General features: G+C 46.8%; 1 protein-coding gene and 1 long non-coding RNA gene across 3 annotated transcripts in view; one reads left to right on the top strand and one right to left on the bottom strand.

Moving 5' to 3' along the window:
- The window catches only part of LOC146184935 (monocarboxylate transporter 13-like), an 88,839-nt gene extending 75,882 nt beyond the window's left edge, over positions 1–12,957 (top strand). The window contains exons 2-6 of one of the 2 annotated variants that reach the window (XM_084605903.1): positions 2,607–2,949; positions 6,511–6,654; positions 7,097–8,257; positions 9,512–9,637; positions 10,707–12,956. In XM_084605903.1, the coding sequence (XP_084462029.1) occupies positions 2,655–2,949; positions 6,511–6,654; positions 7,097–8,257; positions 9,512–9,637; positions 10,707–10,954 (1,974 nt within the window). In that variant the 5' untranslated portion in view covers positions 2,607–2,654 and the 3' untranslated portion in view covers positions 10,955–12,956. Of the gene's footprint in view, positions 1–2,606; positions 2,950–6,510; positions 6,655–7,096; positions 8,258–9,511; positions 9,638–10,706 lie in introns of both variants that reach the window. The other variant, XM_084605902.1, reaches the window with a different exon arrangement.
- The window catches only part of LOC146184934 (uncharacterized), a 179,879-nt gene that overhangs the window by 121,438 nt on the left and 38,556 nt on the right, over positions 1–19,885 (bottom strand). The gene's annotated exons all lie outside the window — the stretch shown is intronic.

The following is a 19,885-nucleotide window of genomic DNA, read 5'->3' on the forward strand; positions in this document are numbered from 1 at the left end:
AGTGTTTGTCATGACTGTTTGAAGGGAGCGGTGGTGCATGCCGTTGCCGAAAATTACCTCAGTGAGACTCAGAAATCCTTATTTTAGGCCATATTTCACTGCATTAGCTCGGGAACACCCTACCAATTGTTTCCTAAGATTGTCTGAAACTTCGGAAAAAAGAAATTTTCTTTTCGCCATATTTCCGATTTAAAATTCCTTGAGACAATAATTTCAGAACGGAACATTGCTGTTTGAGGACGTACGTGCATTAACAAAAGTACGCAGCGGACAGCGCACGCAGCCTATACGCAACGAATATATTTCTTTACTTAGTTCTGCGCTAGCCGCAGCCGTGAGAAACATTGCAGGCAGGATCATTATACACCCTGATACTGAGTTGATTGAGTGTTTAGCCTATTTTTCACCCTTTCTGGATGGAGTTTTCAAAGTGCATTTAACAGTAGAAAAACGTCGTACTGGATTGCATTTCACAAGTGCCTCCTAACTCTTCCATAGCCCTGCTGCAACGTAGGTACTGTAGGTGGAAGATGCTCTTCAGCATAGGGCAGATAACGCAGCGTTGCCGTCATCGCTCAAGTGTCGACAGTCTTGGGAGCGTTCTAACGGATGTCTGAATACCAGTGTATAAGTACCCCTTGTAAAGTACCATCGATCGACATTAAAGCGTGTTTTTTCTAGCATGTGATTCCTCGTAACGAATCGCATTGTTAATATCGTTCTGTTATGACGCCCGTCATGCAGGCTCATAAAAAAGCGATCACTACGTGTCGCCATATTGATCACTTGACACGTTTATGCTACCAGAGAGCAAATAACCTCGAGTTCCTCCTGTGCAAAGAAATGAAACATGATTTTTCAGGCCTTTTATACTGTCGCATACGCGGTATTGTTATGGCGCAGTCATTTCACCACAGCAATCGAGCTGTTGCTTTTGTGGAGCTGAGATTAATCGAAAGGGCGCTTGTACTGATGCGCAGAGCGTAAGCACTTCGGTTTAATATGAGTATTGCTCTGTAGATAACCATTGTGGTAAGCTCAAAAAGTACCACTTTGTTCCTTTCAGTCATCTAAAACAGAGAAAAGTAAACATTATGTCTTCAATGTCTGCGTTCAGCCATCTAAAGCAGAGGGGACAAGACAGAAAGAAGTAATTATTACGCCTTCAATCTCTTCCTGTGCCAAATTAAAATCATTTTTATACGTTTCGGCTAAGGATGGTATTCAGAAAACGACATCTGATTGACCCTCATCTGCAGCGCATTTTATTCGCGCTTGTAGCGCCGCATATTGTCTACTTCCGCACCCAAACATGTCCACAAACTTGTCTATAAACTAGCTGACTCAAAAGTCATTGGACCAGGCAATCGCCTGAAGCTGAGAAAAGTGCGGACCCGCGGAGTGGATGCGGCTCATCAAAGACTTCCGTGCTTCGCCGTCAGTCAAACACTAGACTTTCTTGTTGTTTTTATTTATCTTTTGCAGTTTGCATTTCGACCGTTGCTGTCGTTCTTATCATAAGCGATAAGTCTTATCCAGCTTCGCGTGCTTCTAAACCGTTTGTACCCTGTAGCTTTGGCCATTGAAGAGTCTGCGGGCTGACGTGGAGGCTTGCGCGATAGGGAAATGCAACACGGGAACACGGCGCCCACCACTGAGAGCGGCATGGGCTTGAAAACTATTAACAGTTCATTTTTTCATCCAAGGATCGTAATTTAATTTGAAAGATATCTTTCTAGTTTATTGTCAGCAAAAGAACCCTCTCGTTGACTTAGGCGTCATAATTCCACAAAGGAAGGGAACGATATTTGGTCATGCAGTACGAAGACGCACATTAAGGAAATTAGATTGCATTTGCATATACTAGTTCGATCTCACTGTTATATTTTACATAAAAGGCACGCAAAGGACAGGTTGCATATGGCGTCAGTAAGATAGAGCTGACCTCCTACACAAGCAGCAGCTCTAAGTAATCAACAATGCAAGAAAGGTAACAATACACGAAAGTATGCCAAATATCAGAAGTTGCTGAAAGTTTGAATCTGAATTCACCAATTCATGATTTACCTGACCTTCATGTCTAACCGTTGCATTGAAATACCAGTACATGAAACGAGTCAAAAGTCCACGCGCAAGAAACTGCCGCAGATTACCGCATCACTTGCACTCTCAGCTGTGTATACAGTGCATCACATGAACATGTGCTGCACATTTTAACCACGATGCGTACTTTTGTGTAGCCGCTGAGATGTCTGATTATGAACTTCATCATTATCATCACTAGCATGACTACACCCACTCCATGGCAAGGGCATCTCCCATATCCCTGCATTCATTTGGTCCCCGCAAGCTTCCCAATCTCATTTGCCAGCCTAACTTTCTGCCGCCTCCTACTAGTTGTGTACGCAAGGGATTTGTCCACAGTGGCGTCATCTAAGTTTAAGCGAATTGCGCAAAATAAAAATGCCGGCTTCGCCAAGTTTTAAGTCGCTGTGAAAGATATTGTGCAGACTACACATGGCTACAAGCCTTAATCAAGGCTTTTCTTATATTCTAAGCACTTGCTTGTGCATCCTCATACGTCATGCGTATTGCCCTTTTCGCAGCGTAAGGAGCTGGGCTTCAGTCTCGGAGGCAGCTTTCCCCAACCAGCCATGAGTAGCGGCAAGTCGAGCGAGTCCCTGCGCAAGGAGGACGCCTTAAGGACGGAGGAAGACGAGTGCAGTTCATCGCTGCAAGACGATCCGGCCGCCGTAGAAGTGCCCAGTCCCCCAGACGGCGGCTATGGCTGGGTCATCGTGTTCGCCTCGTTCATTTGTTTCGTGATCGTCGATGGAATCATCTTCTCGTTCGGGATCTTCCTGCGCGAATTCGCCTCCACCTTCGACGAGTCCAAGGGTGCCACTGCCTGGGTAGCCTCCATACAGACGGGCTGCTACCTGCTCGCCGGTACGTATATCAACTGCTGACCTGCCTATGGTATTAGTTTGAGCGCAGGTACACCGGTTATATCGCACCATCTGAGGGTGTATGCCAGCACTTGGATTCAACTACCATTTGCTTAACTCATACATGTCAAGATCTAAGCGAAAGCTCCCTCGAAACCTTTCAGTCAATGATGTCAACCTTTCAGTCAATTATGTCAACATATCGCCACGACGTCGGGTGCGTCGTCTTGCATTTGGTAGCTACCTGCGAACCATGGGGAAAGCACAGCGGAATGATCGCAGCGTCATAGAAGTAGGTTGCCACCATTGATTGGAAGGCTTCATTTGAGGGACGATAGTAGCTTCGTTATGGGCTTGTGCCCGACTGCATGTATACTCTGAACTACCCAATACGGGAGCGAAATGGGAGTAGCATGTCTTAAATCGCATTCTTAATAGGGGAAATTATCGCCACTAGGAAGACAAGCAGTTGCGAACAGAGACATATTTCCACCTCAGGTGATATTAATTCCACGTGTTTAGCAGTGAAAGGAGACATAACCGCGGCACAACGAGTTCTGAGGTTTGCAGATAGAGGAGATTGAAACATCGATTAAAACTTTCTTAACTGCTAGGACATTTAGCATTCTCTGAAGTGGGAATGTGCTTCCAATTCCGAACGCAAGTATTGCGTAAATTTGGTGACGAAAATCTACTCCCAGGCTTGTGCACTATATCCTTCCCCTAACAGGGAGCGCGCAGACGACGTCACTCTCTTTTTGCTCCCTTATAGGGTTAGTTGAGCTAACAGTGTAGCTTCACCTGGCATACAAATTGGGAGGGGGGTGGGGGGCTCATTACGTAATTCATTTATTATGTCTCAAGGCGCAGAAGTATGCATGTAATTACGTAGGCCAGCAAACAAGCCAAGCTACCTTTCACTGTAGAGCCTCCTGAGCAAGTGAGATATCACGGGCTCACTTCCCTACCACTATAGGACATTTCAAGAAGCGCTCGCTGTGCGCAGCTATATTGTTCTTTGCAATGTTGTAGACACGGAGCGCAAGCGCGGTGAAAGCGGGTAGCGCGAGCTGTGTGCACCCGCCCACAAGAGCCCAAAAATCAGACGTGCATTGCTTCCCCTAAGCTCAACCATAGGGTCTGACTGCACGTGCAGTCGCTTGTGATTTGTGCAAATGCTTTCAGTACAAGCCCAATTTCAATGCATTTTAAATTCTCTAATAGTCAAACGCTATGGTAACGAAGTTATACAGCTCGAGAAAGGCGGGACAAAGTGAGAGACGCAAGAAGCGGGAACATGAACAACCCAAGGGACGCGTACGGAGGAGCGTTGCAGTATCCGCGCTTCTTTTGTGCCTTTACTGCTAGCCCCTTTACCCCAGTGTCGCACGCACTTTCTGAAGGTACTGCTTTAACAAACCAGAAGCTAGTCTAGCTCAGCCTACGGAGGTGATGATAACTATGGCATTCCTGAATCAAGCTATCCTAAGTCCAACGTCTGATTTACGGGCCATGGTTTAAATAATTTCACAGCTTCGTGATTTTCCATATTTTTCCCGACGATCCGGACAGTAGCAACTGACTGCAGTAGTCGAGGAAGCGAAGTAGAAAACGTACTGTTGTAGAACTCCCTGCAGCTGCAGGTCAGTTTTGGAGGTGGGCTTAGCCTCGTAACAGTTTCGGCAGCCTTTCCGTAAACAGCGCGCGCCCACCGGTACGGGCCAGCAACCGCTTGTCAGCCAACGCGTGACACCGATAGGCAGGCATGGTTTGTCCTGATAGCCAGCCGCGCGCAATTCCCACCAAGAGGCGTCAGTCAGCCCATGCATGACGTGAAGCTGCGCGCGGCCAAAGATAATCTTGCGCTCCTTGAGATCTCGCAGCCCCCACTCGTGCGCAAGGACATTTGTGTTCGGAGTTCCAGAATCCCCGAACGCCCATATGCCAGCAACAGTCCTGACAAGCGCGCCACGTATTCGTGCAGTTGGCCCGTCAGATTGCCCCGCATTCCTCCTTGTGACGTTAGCGCTGATAGGGCATTCCAAATAGTAACACCTGAAACCGTGTTTATCTGCCAAGAAAGCAACACACGCCTTCTGGCATCGCCGTCTCGTTCGTGTATCCCGCTCGCGAAGAGAATGTAGCGGTGTAAAAATAAGTTGCAGCTGATAATGCGGTCTCTCTGAAGGCGTGCTGCGTCGAGTGGCACATTCATCAGACCATTTGTCATCTACGAATTTGCTTATCCTAGAGTAGTACGTTTTGATTTAAAGAGCGAGCTCCGCACTAGAGGCTGTCTGTCTTTTGTTTGCTCATTATTTTAACCGCAGCAGATAACTCTACGCGAACGTCCTAACTCTCTGCATGACGGAGGCGGTAGGCGTGTTCTGCTACGTAGTCTGCACTGTCAATGCAGAGCCAAAGGCACGAGGCTTAATTGCTGCACTAGTGGACCGAAGGACATTTGGTGCTGGAGCTTCTTAGGTACCTATTTCAAGTGGAATATTGTTCATATATAAAGTGAAGAAAAAGATGGAGATAAAAAAAAGAAGAAACGAACTTTGAAGTGACTGTAAATCACACAATCGAACTTATATAATAGTCGAACTTATATCTACCTAATACGACAAGAGCCGTTACATTTATTGGAGGTTACCCTCTCTTGGTGAAGTTTGTATACCTGGTAGTTATGTCTTGCCCTGTAGACATCAGACGAAACGCGCTTGCAGGTCTCCACTGGTCCGTTATCTTGATATGTCGTCCTCAGTCTCCGCTAATGCGGTCCCTGCAGCAAATTCGTATTTGGCGTTGGGTCTCTTCAGCCGAAGGGTCTCACGTTATTGTCACGTGTACATAAAATGAAAACCTTTTGATCTCTCTTGTTGTCTTTTGAGACTAGAGCAAGAGTACCAATAATGAGCGCAAACCAAAACTTTTTTTTTTTTTTTTAAGTTGGTTCTAAGCGCGGAGCAGCGGGACACAAGGAACAGAGCAGGGCAAGGCGCTACTATCAACTCCTGTTGTTAGTATCGCCTTGTCCTGTCTACTCTGTTCCTTGTGTCCCGTTGTTCCGCTCTCGAAGTCAACTTTACGAAATGCACCAACTAGCCTGTAATAACATCCTTGCAAGGTATTATTAGAGTTTACGAGGTCTCCGGAACGGAGGCTAAACAGTTGCAGCAGTGGGACCCGCAGTTTGCTTCTAATACTATTCTCCGTGGCTGTTAATTGCTGCGATCTACATCATTTATTAAGTGGTCGCGACGTTTCCTGCCGCCTATATAAATTGGTATGAAATCAGCCTAATGCATGTTTGATTACTAATACTCTCACACTGAAAAGCGAAATAAAAAGAAAGTACTTGGCGCTTGCTTGGTCATCGTTACTATATAGCGGGGCGGTTAGACAGGCAAGGCTTCTTGGGCAACGGCTCATAGCTTCCGTTTTCCTGGATAATTCTTGCAAAGGAATTTAGATATTATCGCGCATATACTCAAGTTCCAACCTCAATATGACTACGGGACTGAGCAGCAAGTCTTCTTTATTCTCGCCGATGAAACAGGTCCAGTCGCGGCGGGCCTCGCTAATGCGTTCGGCTGCCGACCGGTGACTATCTGCGGGAGCTTGCTGGCAGCCGCTGGCTTCTGCGGCGCCGTCTTCGCTCAAAGCATCGTCCACCTCTACATTGCCATCGGACTTTTCAGCGGTAAACCTGCATACGCTTTTGACACTAAGCCCTGTGTTTTGTAATGCCTAACTGGCTGTTCAATCTGTAAGAAAAGACGCGCGGAAGAATCAGCTTGGCCACTCGAGTCCTGGATTTTGGCTTTAACGGAGCTGGAACTTAGATGCATGTGAAAGATGAAGAGCATTATCAGTGACGTGGAAATAACGGTTACAGGTTAAAAAATTCACTTTACACTTTTTATCATGCTGCTTTTACTAAACAGTCAGCCGGAATACCTAAGAGGAACTACAAGCAATGCTTTAGTTTCTTCTTTCACTTTCTAAAGGTTTCCTTAGAAATTAAGGACTAGTTCTGTGCTCATCGCTAAGCCATCATGTTATATTTTGAGTCGCCAGAGAAACAGAATCGTTACAACTTATGGGGCCTGGGTTACTCAAATCTATTCAATGCATCTTCCCAGGAATTGGCTTCGGTTTCATCTTCCTACCTGCAGCGGTCAACATCAGCTTCTACTTCGAGAAAAAGCGCGCCTTCGCCACCGGCATCGCCGTCTGCGGTTCCGGTATCGGCGGCTTCTTGTTGGCGCCCTGCTGTCAGCTACTGGTCTCTGAATTTGGCTGGCGGGGTTCTATGCTCATCCTGGCGGGCATGACGCTCAACTGCTGCGTAGTGGGTGCCCTGTTTCGACCAATAGAGGAGTCACAGCCTAAATCGGAGCCGGTGCCACTGAAGCCATTGCTGCTTCGCATCAAGGAGGCCCGCGACGCTATGACTAAGTGGGACTCGGAAGAAGACGGCATCGACGAGACACTGATCAACGGAATCCACCGCAATCAGAGTTGCCCACCATCTCACATCGTCAACGAAGCCATCTTGAGCACCGAGGAGCGCAGCGGTTCCAGCTCCACTAGCGGCAGCAACAACAGTCCACCACCGCCCTATTCCGAAGCGGTCAAAGCGGAGCAGCAGTTTAGCTGCTGCCACAACAACAACCAGCTCCGCGTCGACCACAAGCCGGCCTTCCAAGCTCCCCCCGTTCTTCGGAAAATGTCTTTCAGCAAAAAGAACGACAGCAGGCCACGGCGCATGACGGCGCCCGAGATGAGGCCTTTCTACAGACAGGACATTCTGTTCAGTGCCAGTCTCCTGCGCATTCCTGAGTACCGGTCGCAGCGAGATATTGGTTCGTACCACCAGAGCATCGTTCATCTGCCCAAGCAAGGGCCGCATAAAAAGTTCGGCTGTCTTTCTCCGGAGATGATGGACACAATGACGCAAATGCTGGACGTCTCATTGCTGACGAGTCCTACCTTTATGACGCTGGCCGTGTCCGGGTTCATGACGTTGGCAGGCTTCTTCGTCCCGTTCATGTACATTGTGGACAAGGCAATCATGTCAGGCATTCCACCGGACAAGGCTGCTTTCATCTTGTCAGCCATCGGCATCACAAACACGGTGGGCCGGGTCTTCTCCGGTTGGGTGTCTGATCGGCCGAGCGTAAACGCCCTCTGCATCAACAATGTGGCCCTCACCGTCGGCGGCCTCGCCACCGCGCTCTGTCCCTTCTTTGAGACCTACACGATGCTACTCGTCTACAGCGCGGTATTTGGCTTTTCGATAGGTACGCATTTTTCCGCCCGTACGTGGTGCTCTTCCTGTACACAGCATGCGCTTGAAATGTCAAAGAACAAAGGCGTGAAAGGAAGCACGATGCTTATCCAATGATATCAGGGAATTCTCGACATGATGCGTAAAATATGCTATAGCAAGCCTTTTAAGTTGCATAAATAAGAGGGTACAGGCATCAACAGTGTATTTAGATGAGGGTTAGAACTACAGCACACAATACGAGATGCCTTGAAGCGACACTAAAGTACAGAGAACAATTAAATGAACGACTAGAAAGCCGCGATCATCAAGCATGGTTGTACATATAGCTATTGGCACTGGCAACAAACGTGCTTAAGCTCCTGCTCAGCGGAAGAGGTGGCGTCAGCTTTTTGTCGAGAAACAGACGTCACGCGTGGATGTCTGGAAAAGTAATTCAAAAGGAGGGCTTGTAATGTGAATTAAACGTCGGCGTATGTCCCAAATGACTTCATTTACCAAATATTTTGTTTTACGTAAGGAAAATTTCATAATTTTCAGTTCGAACCCATGAGCCTTGACTCGTCAGCTAGGCCCGCTACAGGCTACGTCATGAAGGGACGCTTGCGTAATTTGGACATGGTTTAAATGTACCATGTCATGTAGTCTTTCACGTAAATTTGTATCTAACTAGTGCATGGTAATTAGTATGTGTGTAATTATAGGGGTCTAATTACGGGATTAGTAATCAAGCAAATATCAAAGTGCGCGTGGCCTCTTTGCTTGACGTAAAACTCGGGCCCCGGCATGCGGCGGCCTCCGGGAAACACTAGCAAGCTGGTGTACGCTGCTTCCCAAACAGATGGAGTGCGAACAGTGTAATGTTTTCCGGGGGTGGAGCCCGCGCCCTGTGCACAGAGGAAGAAGTATTGGTCCATGTATTGGCCCGTCCGTGGCCCTGAGGGAACTCTACTTCGTGGCCTCGGAGTTCTCCCTTCGGAGACGGCTTTCGGCACTTAAACTGCCTGTAGTTGGCAGATGACTACGGGCTGCGTCAAATGAAATTGACTTTTATGGGCATCCTTTCGCCCAAGAGGTTCATTAAAACATTATATGGTAGCTGCTGCTCTAGACTATGTAATAGTTGAATGGTTACTCCGTCATGAAACCAGCAGTCAAAATAGTGAGTCATTTCTGAGCTCGTCGCTTAGACATAAGCATTACTTTCTCGCACTTCTCACTTACTCCGTTAAATGACCTCCTGCTTTTCTGTTGTTGTTTTTTTCAGCCTGTTTCGCAGCCCTTCGTTCCATAATTGCAGTCGAGATGTTCGGCGTAGAAAAACTCACGAATGCATTTGGACTGCTACTGCTGTTCCAAGGAGTAGCTTCAGTCATCGGCTCGCCAGTCGCAGGTAAGTTCCCGATCAAAACAGGCTTTTGCAAACCTTAGCCTTGTATGATGCCATAATCTAGTAGCTCATATTCTTGAAAATGTGGAGCACGAGTGTAGCCGCCGCATAAGTGGTGAACAGTTCACCTACGTGCCCTCATTTCTAGGACTGTTTGTCAGAAATTTTTTTTTTTTTTTGTTTTTTACATTTTTGACATCTGGCGGCATAAGATACTATTTACCGTTGGAATAAATAAAATCAAAACTAATCTCGCCAAACACTCATTTCAAGTAACTGCTCTCTTATAAGTTTCTTTATTCATTTATCATCATCATCATCATCATCAGCCTGACTATACCCACTGCAGGGCGAAGGCCTCTCCCATATTTCTCCACTTAACCCGGTTCTGTGCTAGCTGCATCCACTTGACCCCCGCGAACTTCTTAACCTCATCCGCCCACCTAACTTTCTGCCGCCCCCTGCTACGCTTTCCTTCTCTTGCATTCAATAACTATATAAATTATAAATCGTCTTAAGCTTTGAAGAAGCAGGAAATGCATCTAGTAAGGAAGTAATTACTCGTTACCTCATTACCTGTCAGTAATTACCCCGGATCACGTGTAATTTTTATTCATCTGTGAAGCTTCTGTGAAAGTTGTATATAAAGTTCCTTTGTTGCCATTCGGCTGCGCTTGGGTGAATTTCTCCCCTATTGCGAATCTATTCTATCCTTGGGGATTTCCGTAAATATTTTGCCATTGAAAGTACATGGTGTAGACAAACACTGAATTCACTTTCGCCGTACGTTGCTGAAGTATATTTTTTTCTATTCGAAAACAAAGCAAATTAAATGCATGTAAGTGAAAGAAAAGTTACAGTAGCAATGTCACCTTGCAATAATACCGCTAAGGCGCGTTATGCATGTAAATACATAAAGACGCTTTGTTAGCATTTGTAAGAAGCCATGACATGCCCGCTGCTGCTTCCAGAAGTGCACAATCGTAACCGCATACTGCATGCCCTGATGTGTGCGCATCATGTTGCGATATTTCTTGGCGTTCCATCGAAACATCCGCTCTCTTGCCCGCAGGTATCTTTTTTGATCTGACGGGTACTTACGACGCCTCCTTCTACATCGCTGGCTCGCTGATCACGCTATCGGGCATCATGTGCCTGCCGCTGCCGTGGATCTCGCGCTGGGAGAAGCGGCGGAAAGAGGTGGGCCCCGTGCCCACGATCATAACGACGACCGTCAGCGGAGACGACGATGAGGTCACACTCAACCCTCAAGGAGGCAGCGGTAGTGACGACTGTGAAGCCGGCCTCGCGGCGACTTAGGAGCTCCTGTTTCACCACGGTTTCGGAGGGAGACCGAAGGAGAGAGAAAAACCAAAGACATACTCGTCTTCGCGCATACTCAGCCAAGCAAGCCCCTACACATGCATTCCGTCGATCAGTCGAGGGCTATGGTGGGTGACACAAGACCAGCAGACGCAGAACGCAGTGTTCCCAGGGTGTCTGGAAGAGCTTTCTCGGACGATTCAGAATGGAAGTGTCCCTCCTTGAAACAACCCTTCCTGAGAGTTCTAGACCTGGAGGAGTTTCGGAGGAGACGAAACCATCAGCAGAGATGAACTCACGGCAACCATGCATTCGGGCTTCTTTGTCCCACTGCGCTAGTGAAAGCTTGCGGTAGTTGAGTGAAGTGACGCCAGGATTAAGCCGATTACCGGTCCATGTGCCAACTACTTGAATGGCTAAGAAATGCAATCCTGGCTGGGAGGACATTGTGCAAGCTAGTGGTGAAGCGTGTATTCCTTCCAGCCTGGTTGTCGGTGTCGTGGGCTTCTGTTTGTTCTCACATCTAAAGCGAGGGCATCACACTTCCATTTGGCTGCCGGGGACAACTAGCCTGAGCATCCAGAAACCAGCATTCAGAAAGAGTTTGTTGCCTCAGTTGTCGCGTAGGTCTGCGAGTGGCCTGTGCCCCCGGTGTGCCGTATCAACAACCAGCAGAAGTCGAAACACGCAAACATGTATTTAATCAACGACGGCGCAGGACGCGCGTCACACAAACAACCGAGTAGTGTCGTTACCTTCTGCTCGTTCTGTGGCAATCCAGAGTGCCTGGGGCAGCGCTCCTTCCGTGGAACAAAATGAGTGCGCAGCTCCGAACGCAGCCGTTTTCCGCGCGCGTTGTGACAGACATGCGCGGCCCCTGCAAACATGGCTCCGTGTTTTCATATCAAATATTAACACACTGCTGAGCGACCGCCTTTCCTTACTAGAAAACTATTTCTGCCACAAACGTTCGAAACAAAAAATGTGGGACCTTACTTACCTGGTCGATATCCCAACCGATTCAATTTGTGGTTCTGTATGATTGTAATTATTACAGATACGTCCTTTTCACATGAATCTATGTATTCACTATCCATTTCCTACCTCGCAGCTTGATGATATATTTAATAACTAATGTTCGTGCGTTCCCATAGAAGAAACAGGGACCATACTCCCCTGCTTACACCGATCTCATCGGCCAGATTGATTTTATTCGTATCATTATAAATACCGGTGCTATTATTCCTATTGTAGTCATTTCAGTCAGCAGATATAATGACACAGAGTTTGTAGTTGAGAACGGCTATGTGTCGTAACGTCATTTTTAATCAGGGCAAGAACATGCAAATGCGGCAAACTTCAAAGCACTTGTTGCTGCCCTGTCCCGCAGTGTTCAGATCCGGTACATCTGTTAAAAGGTGACCGCATTACCTTCCTTTTTTGTCCCTTGCATCTCCTGATTCGATATAAGGTTACTAAGGTTACTAGGGAAGCTACTGAAATCTGCTAGACTTATTTATGAGCCCCATCAGCTATCCTCTATAGCTACATACACGTTGCTCTCTATTCATGTTGCCTTTCAAATAAAAATACGCGGGAGACTGCTCACTGCGGTGCTTCTTTTTCGCCAAACATCACGAAACAAGTTCTGCAGTGAACAAAGTTATGTTAATGCTGTGTGTGGGTCCACGGTGTGCAAGAATATCCTTTCCCAGCTCAGCTCCCTCACGCTCTTTCAAAGTATTCGCTTCCTCGTGTTCTCGTGATGTCTTCTTCCGGCCTGCTGGTTCCTTTCCCGTCTCCTTAATCATTTTCTTATTTCTAACAACTATTTGCGATCGTATTCATTGGTTGTAGTCCGCAATGCCTGGCCCACTTTTGTCGATTTAAAGTCTCCGCGTATTAAGAAACGACTGTGTTGTGTACATAAGCTATGTCATTTTTTAAATAAAAGAATTTAAGCGCAGAGTTAAATCTCCTTTATTTTCATTTCTTTGTACATGGCTGTTAGTGAATGGGTAAGGTGAGTGCAGCAAGGAAGGTAGAACAAGCTTACATTCTTTGTTACGCGAAAAACAGCTGAAAAGTCTAGTGAAGTGACGAACTCTCACTTCGTTTGCGAAGAGCTCTACAATAACGAAGTTCGACCACGAACGGCACAAGCGCAATAGTACGGCGGCGCAGGCGCAACGGTTTTCGAAGCCCATCGTCAGTGTTTCCAAACGTCGATAATGTTGTCCACTTAGGGTGCACCGGAGTAATTCAACAAGCAGTAAACAGCACGACTCACATGATCAACACGAACACGTTTATTACGACGCTACGACGCCATATCCCCGCCACAGTTTCCAGACGTCCACCACAGTTGCCAGACGTATATCTGTTTTGCCCAGGGGGGATCTGGGTTAGATGACGTGCACAAGGCACATTATTCTTGAGAGCAACCACTTATGGTGCTTCAGAAGGGAAAATGTTTGGGCGTGTTGGTTCATCGTCAATACAGCGAAGCGCTCAAAATCACAAAGGACGAGGAGGGAACAGGACAATAGCGCACCAACATGATTAACCGACGGAGGAAAGCCACCAAGCAGGGCTCTAACGGCGGGAGGGAGGATCCTGGATCGGATACAGAAGGAAAAAGCACGAGCTTGGACCTCAGCGTTGGCAGCAAGTGAAACCAGGGAACATGAATCCAGAGAACAAAGAGTAGAAAGGCCCAAGGTACTAGAAATGCACTTCAGAAGGGAAAATGTTTGGGCGTGTTGGTTCATCTTCAATACAGCGAAGCGCTCAAAATCACAAAGGACGAGGAGGGAACAGGACAATAGCGCACCAACATGATTAACCGACGGAGGAAAGCCACTTGCTGCCAACGCTGAGGTCCAAGCTCGTGCTTTTTCCGTCTGTATCCGATCCAGGATCCTCCCTCCCGCCGTTAGAGCCCTGCTTGGTGGCTTTCCTCCGTCGGTTAATCATGTTGGTGCGCTATTGTCCTGTTCCCTCCTCGTCCTTTGTGATTTTGAGCGCTTCGCTGTATTGACGATGAACCAACACGCCCAAACATTTTCCCTTCTGAAGTGCATTTCTAGTACCTTGGGCCTTTCTACTCTTTGTTCTCTGGATTCATGTTCCCTGGTTTCACTTGCTGCCAACGCTGAGGTCCAAGCTCGTGCTTTTTCCTTCTGTATCCGATCCAGGATCCTCCCTCCCGCCGTTAGAGCCCTGCTTGGTGGCTTTCCTCCGTCGGTTAATCATGTTGGTGCGCTATTGTCCTGTTCCCTCCTCGTCCTTTGTGATTTTGAGCGCTTCACTGTATTGACACTTATGGTGGGCCGCAACTCTTCGTTTACGACATACTACGCCAAAGAGGATGTCTTTTTGCGGCAACCTCATTTACAGAGCTGCTGCAGTAACATTTCATCCCGGATACCGACAGGAAGCTTTTATGACAGGTCATGACAAGAATGGCAGGTGAGGGTTTGCTTCAAAGCAGTTATGTCGGGTGCTGAGTTGAAATATAAAACTAGCAAACGTATTCACCCTCATTCGCATCCATTTTATTTAACCTGAACTGAGGCAAAATGTATGCTACGCCAAAGCGGGGAGTTGATTTATACATCCGAGATATAGTATTGCGTTCGGTTACAGAAGCGAGAGGGTCGTGAGAAATGAGATGCGTCACGAACAGTCTAAGCGAATGTTATAAAGGCAGTAAATAGTGAAAGGAGTGGGTGCCTCCCTGTAATAACTTTTGTATGCACCAGGTATCGCACCGTATGGCAGGCTGGAGTAGTGAGCAACGACGGTGCTGAAGCCTGCGAGTGTGTCCTTGACGGCGAACTGTTGCGGTTACGCCCCATAACATTTTAATGGATGTGCGGGATTCACACAGACTTTTCGGGTTGAAAAGCTCTCACGCTTAGAGGCGAGCTATTCCGAACTGTATTACATAGTCATTAGAAAGCAGGTTAAAAAATGCGCCGTTGATCTAAATTAAAGAATGAAGTGGCGGCGGAAATTACGGCCTCGGGTGCTTCGGAGAACGAAAGTATTTTGCTCTGAGTTGACGCTATTACCTGAAGAAAACCGAGACTGCAGTTCGTAAAAATCACGTCGAGAGTTCAGGATGGCGATTAAGTAGACATTACGTATGCAGCAATTGCCGGGGAAGTTTAAAATATGCAGTCATCTATAGGAAATAATGATTGAAAATGACTAGCTTTGACTAGCACATAGAAATGAGTGCGTACAATGGACGGTGTCGTGACGCTGGGACTAAGTCGACCCGGCCTTCACTTGGTAGCGTGCAGAGACTCCGGGTTGATGAAGGATTGAATCTTCGAAGTTGGTAAAATATATACAAGCAGGTTTAATGGCACTTTGAGAAAACTTATTTACATGAAAAAAAGGGTATATCAGAAAAATGGCAAGCGTTAAGAGTTCATAGCGAGAAGCGTCTGGATGAACCATTTACTGTAATAAAATAGACATCTGGGCGAGTTGGTATGGTGACATGATAGAAAAACAGCGCAACAGACGTGGACGGAGGTGAGATCAGCGCCCGTCCTGTTTGTTCTTACATCCGTCCACGTCTGTTGCGCTGTTTTTCTATCATGAGCCGTTTACCCAGGGCTCAGAGCGTCATTTCGTGCTCTACAACGTCCTTAAGTCCCTTATGTCCAGCCCCTCTCTGAAGATGCTGACCAATCAGTTCCAGGGCGCACCCCTCAGATATCGGCAACCAATCGAACAAATCACTGCACTGATGGTCTGATGCACTGACTGGTCCAGTATTGTTTCGTCGGGCGTGGTCACTTGTGGTCGGGTAGAGCTTGGGAGCGGCGAAGAGGTAAATTTCGATTATTCTGCAAAGATCCACTATGTTGGTTCCGGCAAGTGGATTTCCTTAGAAACCGAAGTGTACGTGCGCGCCACGAATACTGCTCCCAGCATTGTCCATACTGCTCCCAGCATTGTCCCTTTCCGGCAATTGCAACTCTTTCCTGCATTCACGGGAAATCCTCTAATGGCTGTAATCCTCATGCTTCTTTCTTCTTCTGTACGTCAGCGGACGTGTCACTCCGATCGTCTCCTTTGGACAATAGGCATTCCTCACTTGACAATAGCGCCTCTCGACGGGAAGGGCGAACAGTTGAACAAAAGCACTTCCGGCTATTTCTCACAGGGCGACGTTTCTTTTATTTTTCTTGACGTTCCCTTGACAGGGCCAAGTTGGCAGTTGTAGGGTCACGACAAAGCAAAGCATGCTCACACAAAAAGATTCATGTGAACACGCTCACTTAGAGCCCTTGCACAAACAGCACATATCAATACCATGCCCACAGGCGCACAATAGCGCGCGCAAGCGCGGATCATGCACGGTCACAACAACGGTAATAAAGCAGGGAAACATGCAGTTCTTAGCTGTTATTACAGAGTAGGTACCACATTGTTTTTATATATCTTATCCACTAACCAACTCACTGCGGAACAATATAGGTGTATTCGCGCTTACGCAAGTGTAATGGGTCGCCACATATTGCAGAACGCGAACAGCAAAATGGAACGAAACTTTAAATACTCGTTCGGGCATTCCCGTTCAATATAAAAGACTGAGATTCATCAACCCTGCCATTCCGCATTCGGAGACCATCTCATCTGTCTTTACTGTTTACCCGTGAACGGTTTTCAGTGGCTAAAGAAACACCGCGAGGACAACTCTTGTCTTAGTTTATTTTTTGTAAAAATTGATTGGATGAGTCTTCCTGGCTCTGTCGATGTTTGTGTGACAGCAAAACATATTGTTGCCGAAAAAATCATTCAAGAACGGAACTTTTTTTTTTCGTCACTCGATTCAAAATCAGGCGTCAAAACTAGTCTGTAATCTCCGTTTGGCAGCCAAGGTTCAAAAATACGGTTGCAAAAATAAATAAATAGATAAAAACCACCCAGTCGAAAAATCTAAAGAACCATGTAAAAAGTACGGCATAATATATTGTAGTTCTGTCGTAAACATCAGGTTTTCTGCAGTTCTGTAGTACTTTTCTGTAGTTCTGTAGTTTTTCTGTAGTAGTTTTCTGTAGTTCTGTTGTACTTTTCTGTTGTTACAGAAAGCTCTGATGTTACTACAGGAAGTCCTGCTGTCACAACACGTTTTCTGTCAAAAACCGCACAAAAATTGTGTCGTAACAACAGAAATTTTTTCTGTAGTTTTTTCCGACTGGGGAATGCCTTGAAGATCCAGTTTCCTTACAGGAACGGTATAGGCAGTAGTGATATCTGTGAATTACACTTTCCGACAGTTTGTAAAAGCTGCGTTTTCATTTAAAGGCATGTATTGCAAAGAAATTACCACTTTCTGTGAAATAGCTGAAATTGCATTCAGAAGGTCCAACTAAGGCTGCAATATTTACTCCACTTGCTTTTGCGTGGGTGGAGTTATAATACTCAGTTTTTTTTTTTTTTTTTTTTTTTGGGGGGGGGGGGGGGGGGGGGGGGGGGGGGGTTCACGCACCCAAAACGCCACCCGCGTGTGATGGGAGGCGTGCACGTGACATGACACGCCTCGCAGCGACAGGCCCGACCACATGACAGCGTTTCTTCGGCGTCGCGTACAGTGTACTAGAATACTTATTCTAGTACACTGTAGCGTCGCGCCAGCGTCTCGTTATGAGCGTCGTCGCTCGGCGCGCGCCGGAGAGGGCGACCAAACACATGACAGCCTACGAACTGGCGTCTGCAAGCCAAGGCATGGGGGAATCCTGGAAGTTCGAACAATTGTCCCCCGTCCATAGCTAAAATCGTCCTATTCAGCGACGACAGGTACTTACTGGGTAGGGTGGGGGGTGGCAAGGGGAACAAAGGCGCAGACATGCGCGCGGACAAAGAAGAGCTCTGGCTTCCGTGGAAACGAGTTGCGCCTGTGGCGGTGGGTGCTTTAGCTGCCCGTGCATGGCCTGTCATTGGTCCCCACTTGCGAATCATTTCCGGCGTCGACGCTGAGATCTGGCACTGCCAGATACCTGCGTCTTTCAGCGTTGTCTCGCTTTAAGGGCGGCGCAATTTTGACACTGCCATGTGGTTCGGCCTTTACTCTCTTTCTTTCTTTTATTTATTGCTTGCATACAGAGCACCACACAAATGCAAATCAATGTGTACAATGCAACAGCACCACGAAAGATTATATGGTTATGTTAAAATTTTCTCAGGCGTACCAGGCCACCAATGCTCCCGTCGCACCATGGTGGCATCGGTTCGGCAGGCGCGCTTGGGGATTCTGATGTTTGAATGGCGAAAAAAAAAAAAGAAACAATGAAGAACGCTGCAGTTTTGAAAAATAAAAACATGTTATTGTTTTTGTTTATTTGTTGTTTTAGTTAAAAGGCGAAAGAAGCATCGAAAATTTCTTTATGTACCTTCAAGGTTCTATGAGTGCTTGTTTTCAGATTTTTTTTTTCTTTGAAAACCGTGACTAAACAGTACAGATCAATTATCATCGCCGTTTTTAGTGTTCTGGGGTGTTTAACGTCCCTGATCTACATCGACTATGAGGGGCGTCGTTGCGGAGGGCTTCGAATAATCTCGATTATAAGGGATTGGTTATTTAAGTGCACTGAGTCCCGACCAGCACACGACATCTCGCCATCACCGAAACGCGGTGGCCGTGGCCAGGAACAAACTCGCGTTCCCTGGCTCAGTATAGTCAATTAATGCCTATACATTTGTTTTCAATGCAAGCCAGGAAATTACTCCCGTCTGAAGATCTCGACAACGAAGTGCACTGAAATTATTGTAATGACACAACATGAAAGCGGTTCTGCATCTTGTTCTGCCTGTGACAGCGACCGAAGATCAAATAAATATACATCAATGAACAAACGCCAAGAATCAACATCAAGCGCAGTTATCAAGTTGGACAAGTGGCACTTAGTTGGTACCACAGAAAAAAAAATCAAGAGGTCTGCGTCTCTTGTAGACCGCGTCACTCCAGAGCTGCAAAAATCACCTGAAGTGGAGCTCTTTTCGCGATTCGAAGTACAAGCGTGTGAAGCGTAGTGTAGAGGAGACCTTGAAAAATGCTTCATGTAAGGCACTTTTGACAAACGGGTGAACAAATATCTATGACGAGGCACTCAATTATCGCTGCTACACCAAACTATTATTTTAATACAGTCAGTCGGCAAGATGTGCAAAAGTAACTGAAACACTAAAAGCTGAAACGCTCGAAAGCGATTGAATAACACTGTAGCCAGCGTGGCCGCAAGCACAGCACCACTGAAGAATATTTCTCACCGCCTCGTACACGTGTTCTAGCCAAGTGCTTACATATTACCTCAAAGAAAAAAAAATGATGAAAAAGTTTAAAAACGAATGTTTTATTTCTTTCAAGCCTTTTAAAATTTGCAAGAAAACGAATGCGTGCAAGGCAAAATCGGCAGTTAATACAGAGAAAGTATTAGTGGGACTGCCGATTATTCAGATGTTCATACGGCTAGGACCTCGCCGCCTCATCAAGCGGCAATGAGTTAAATGAACAGGCAGAACCGAACATTTCGTTCAGGTGTGCGCACCCAGCGAAGGGATAGCTGTGCATGTTATATGATCCAATAACATCCCTTTGAGGGTTTTTGCCGTAAATGTACGGCGGCGGTTTTCCATCCCGCAAGGTTTTTCCGTACCGGTACGGTTTCAATCCTCCGTTTGAAATTTTACGCCCTAATGACATGCATGCTCACTGGGAGGTGCTGCCACCTCCTAGGGCTTACAAGAAACGCTTGTCATCCTTGTAAATAAAAGTTTATGAATGAATGAACGCTGCTTTCTTGCGAGGATAAACAGAAGTGATTCCCAGCTGCAGCCTACCCCATCGCGGTTTCGGTTTCGCGACGTGATCGCAACGGAGGCGCGAAACTTGATTTCTATCTTTAT

This window comes from Amblyomma maculatum, chromosome 6 (genome assembly GCF_055883805.1).
Source record: "Amblyomma maculatum isolate TAMU_Amacu chromosome 6, ASM5588380v1, whole genome shotgun sequence".
In the NCBI taxonomy this organism is placed as follows: Eukaryota; Metazoa; Arthropoda; class Arachnida; order Ixodida; family Ixodidae; genus Amblyomma; species Amblyomma maculatum.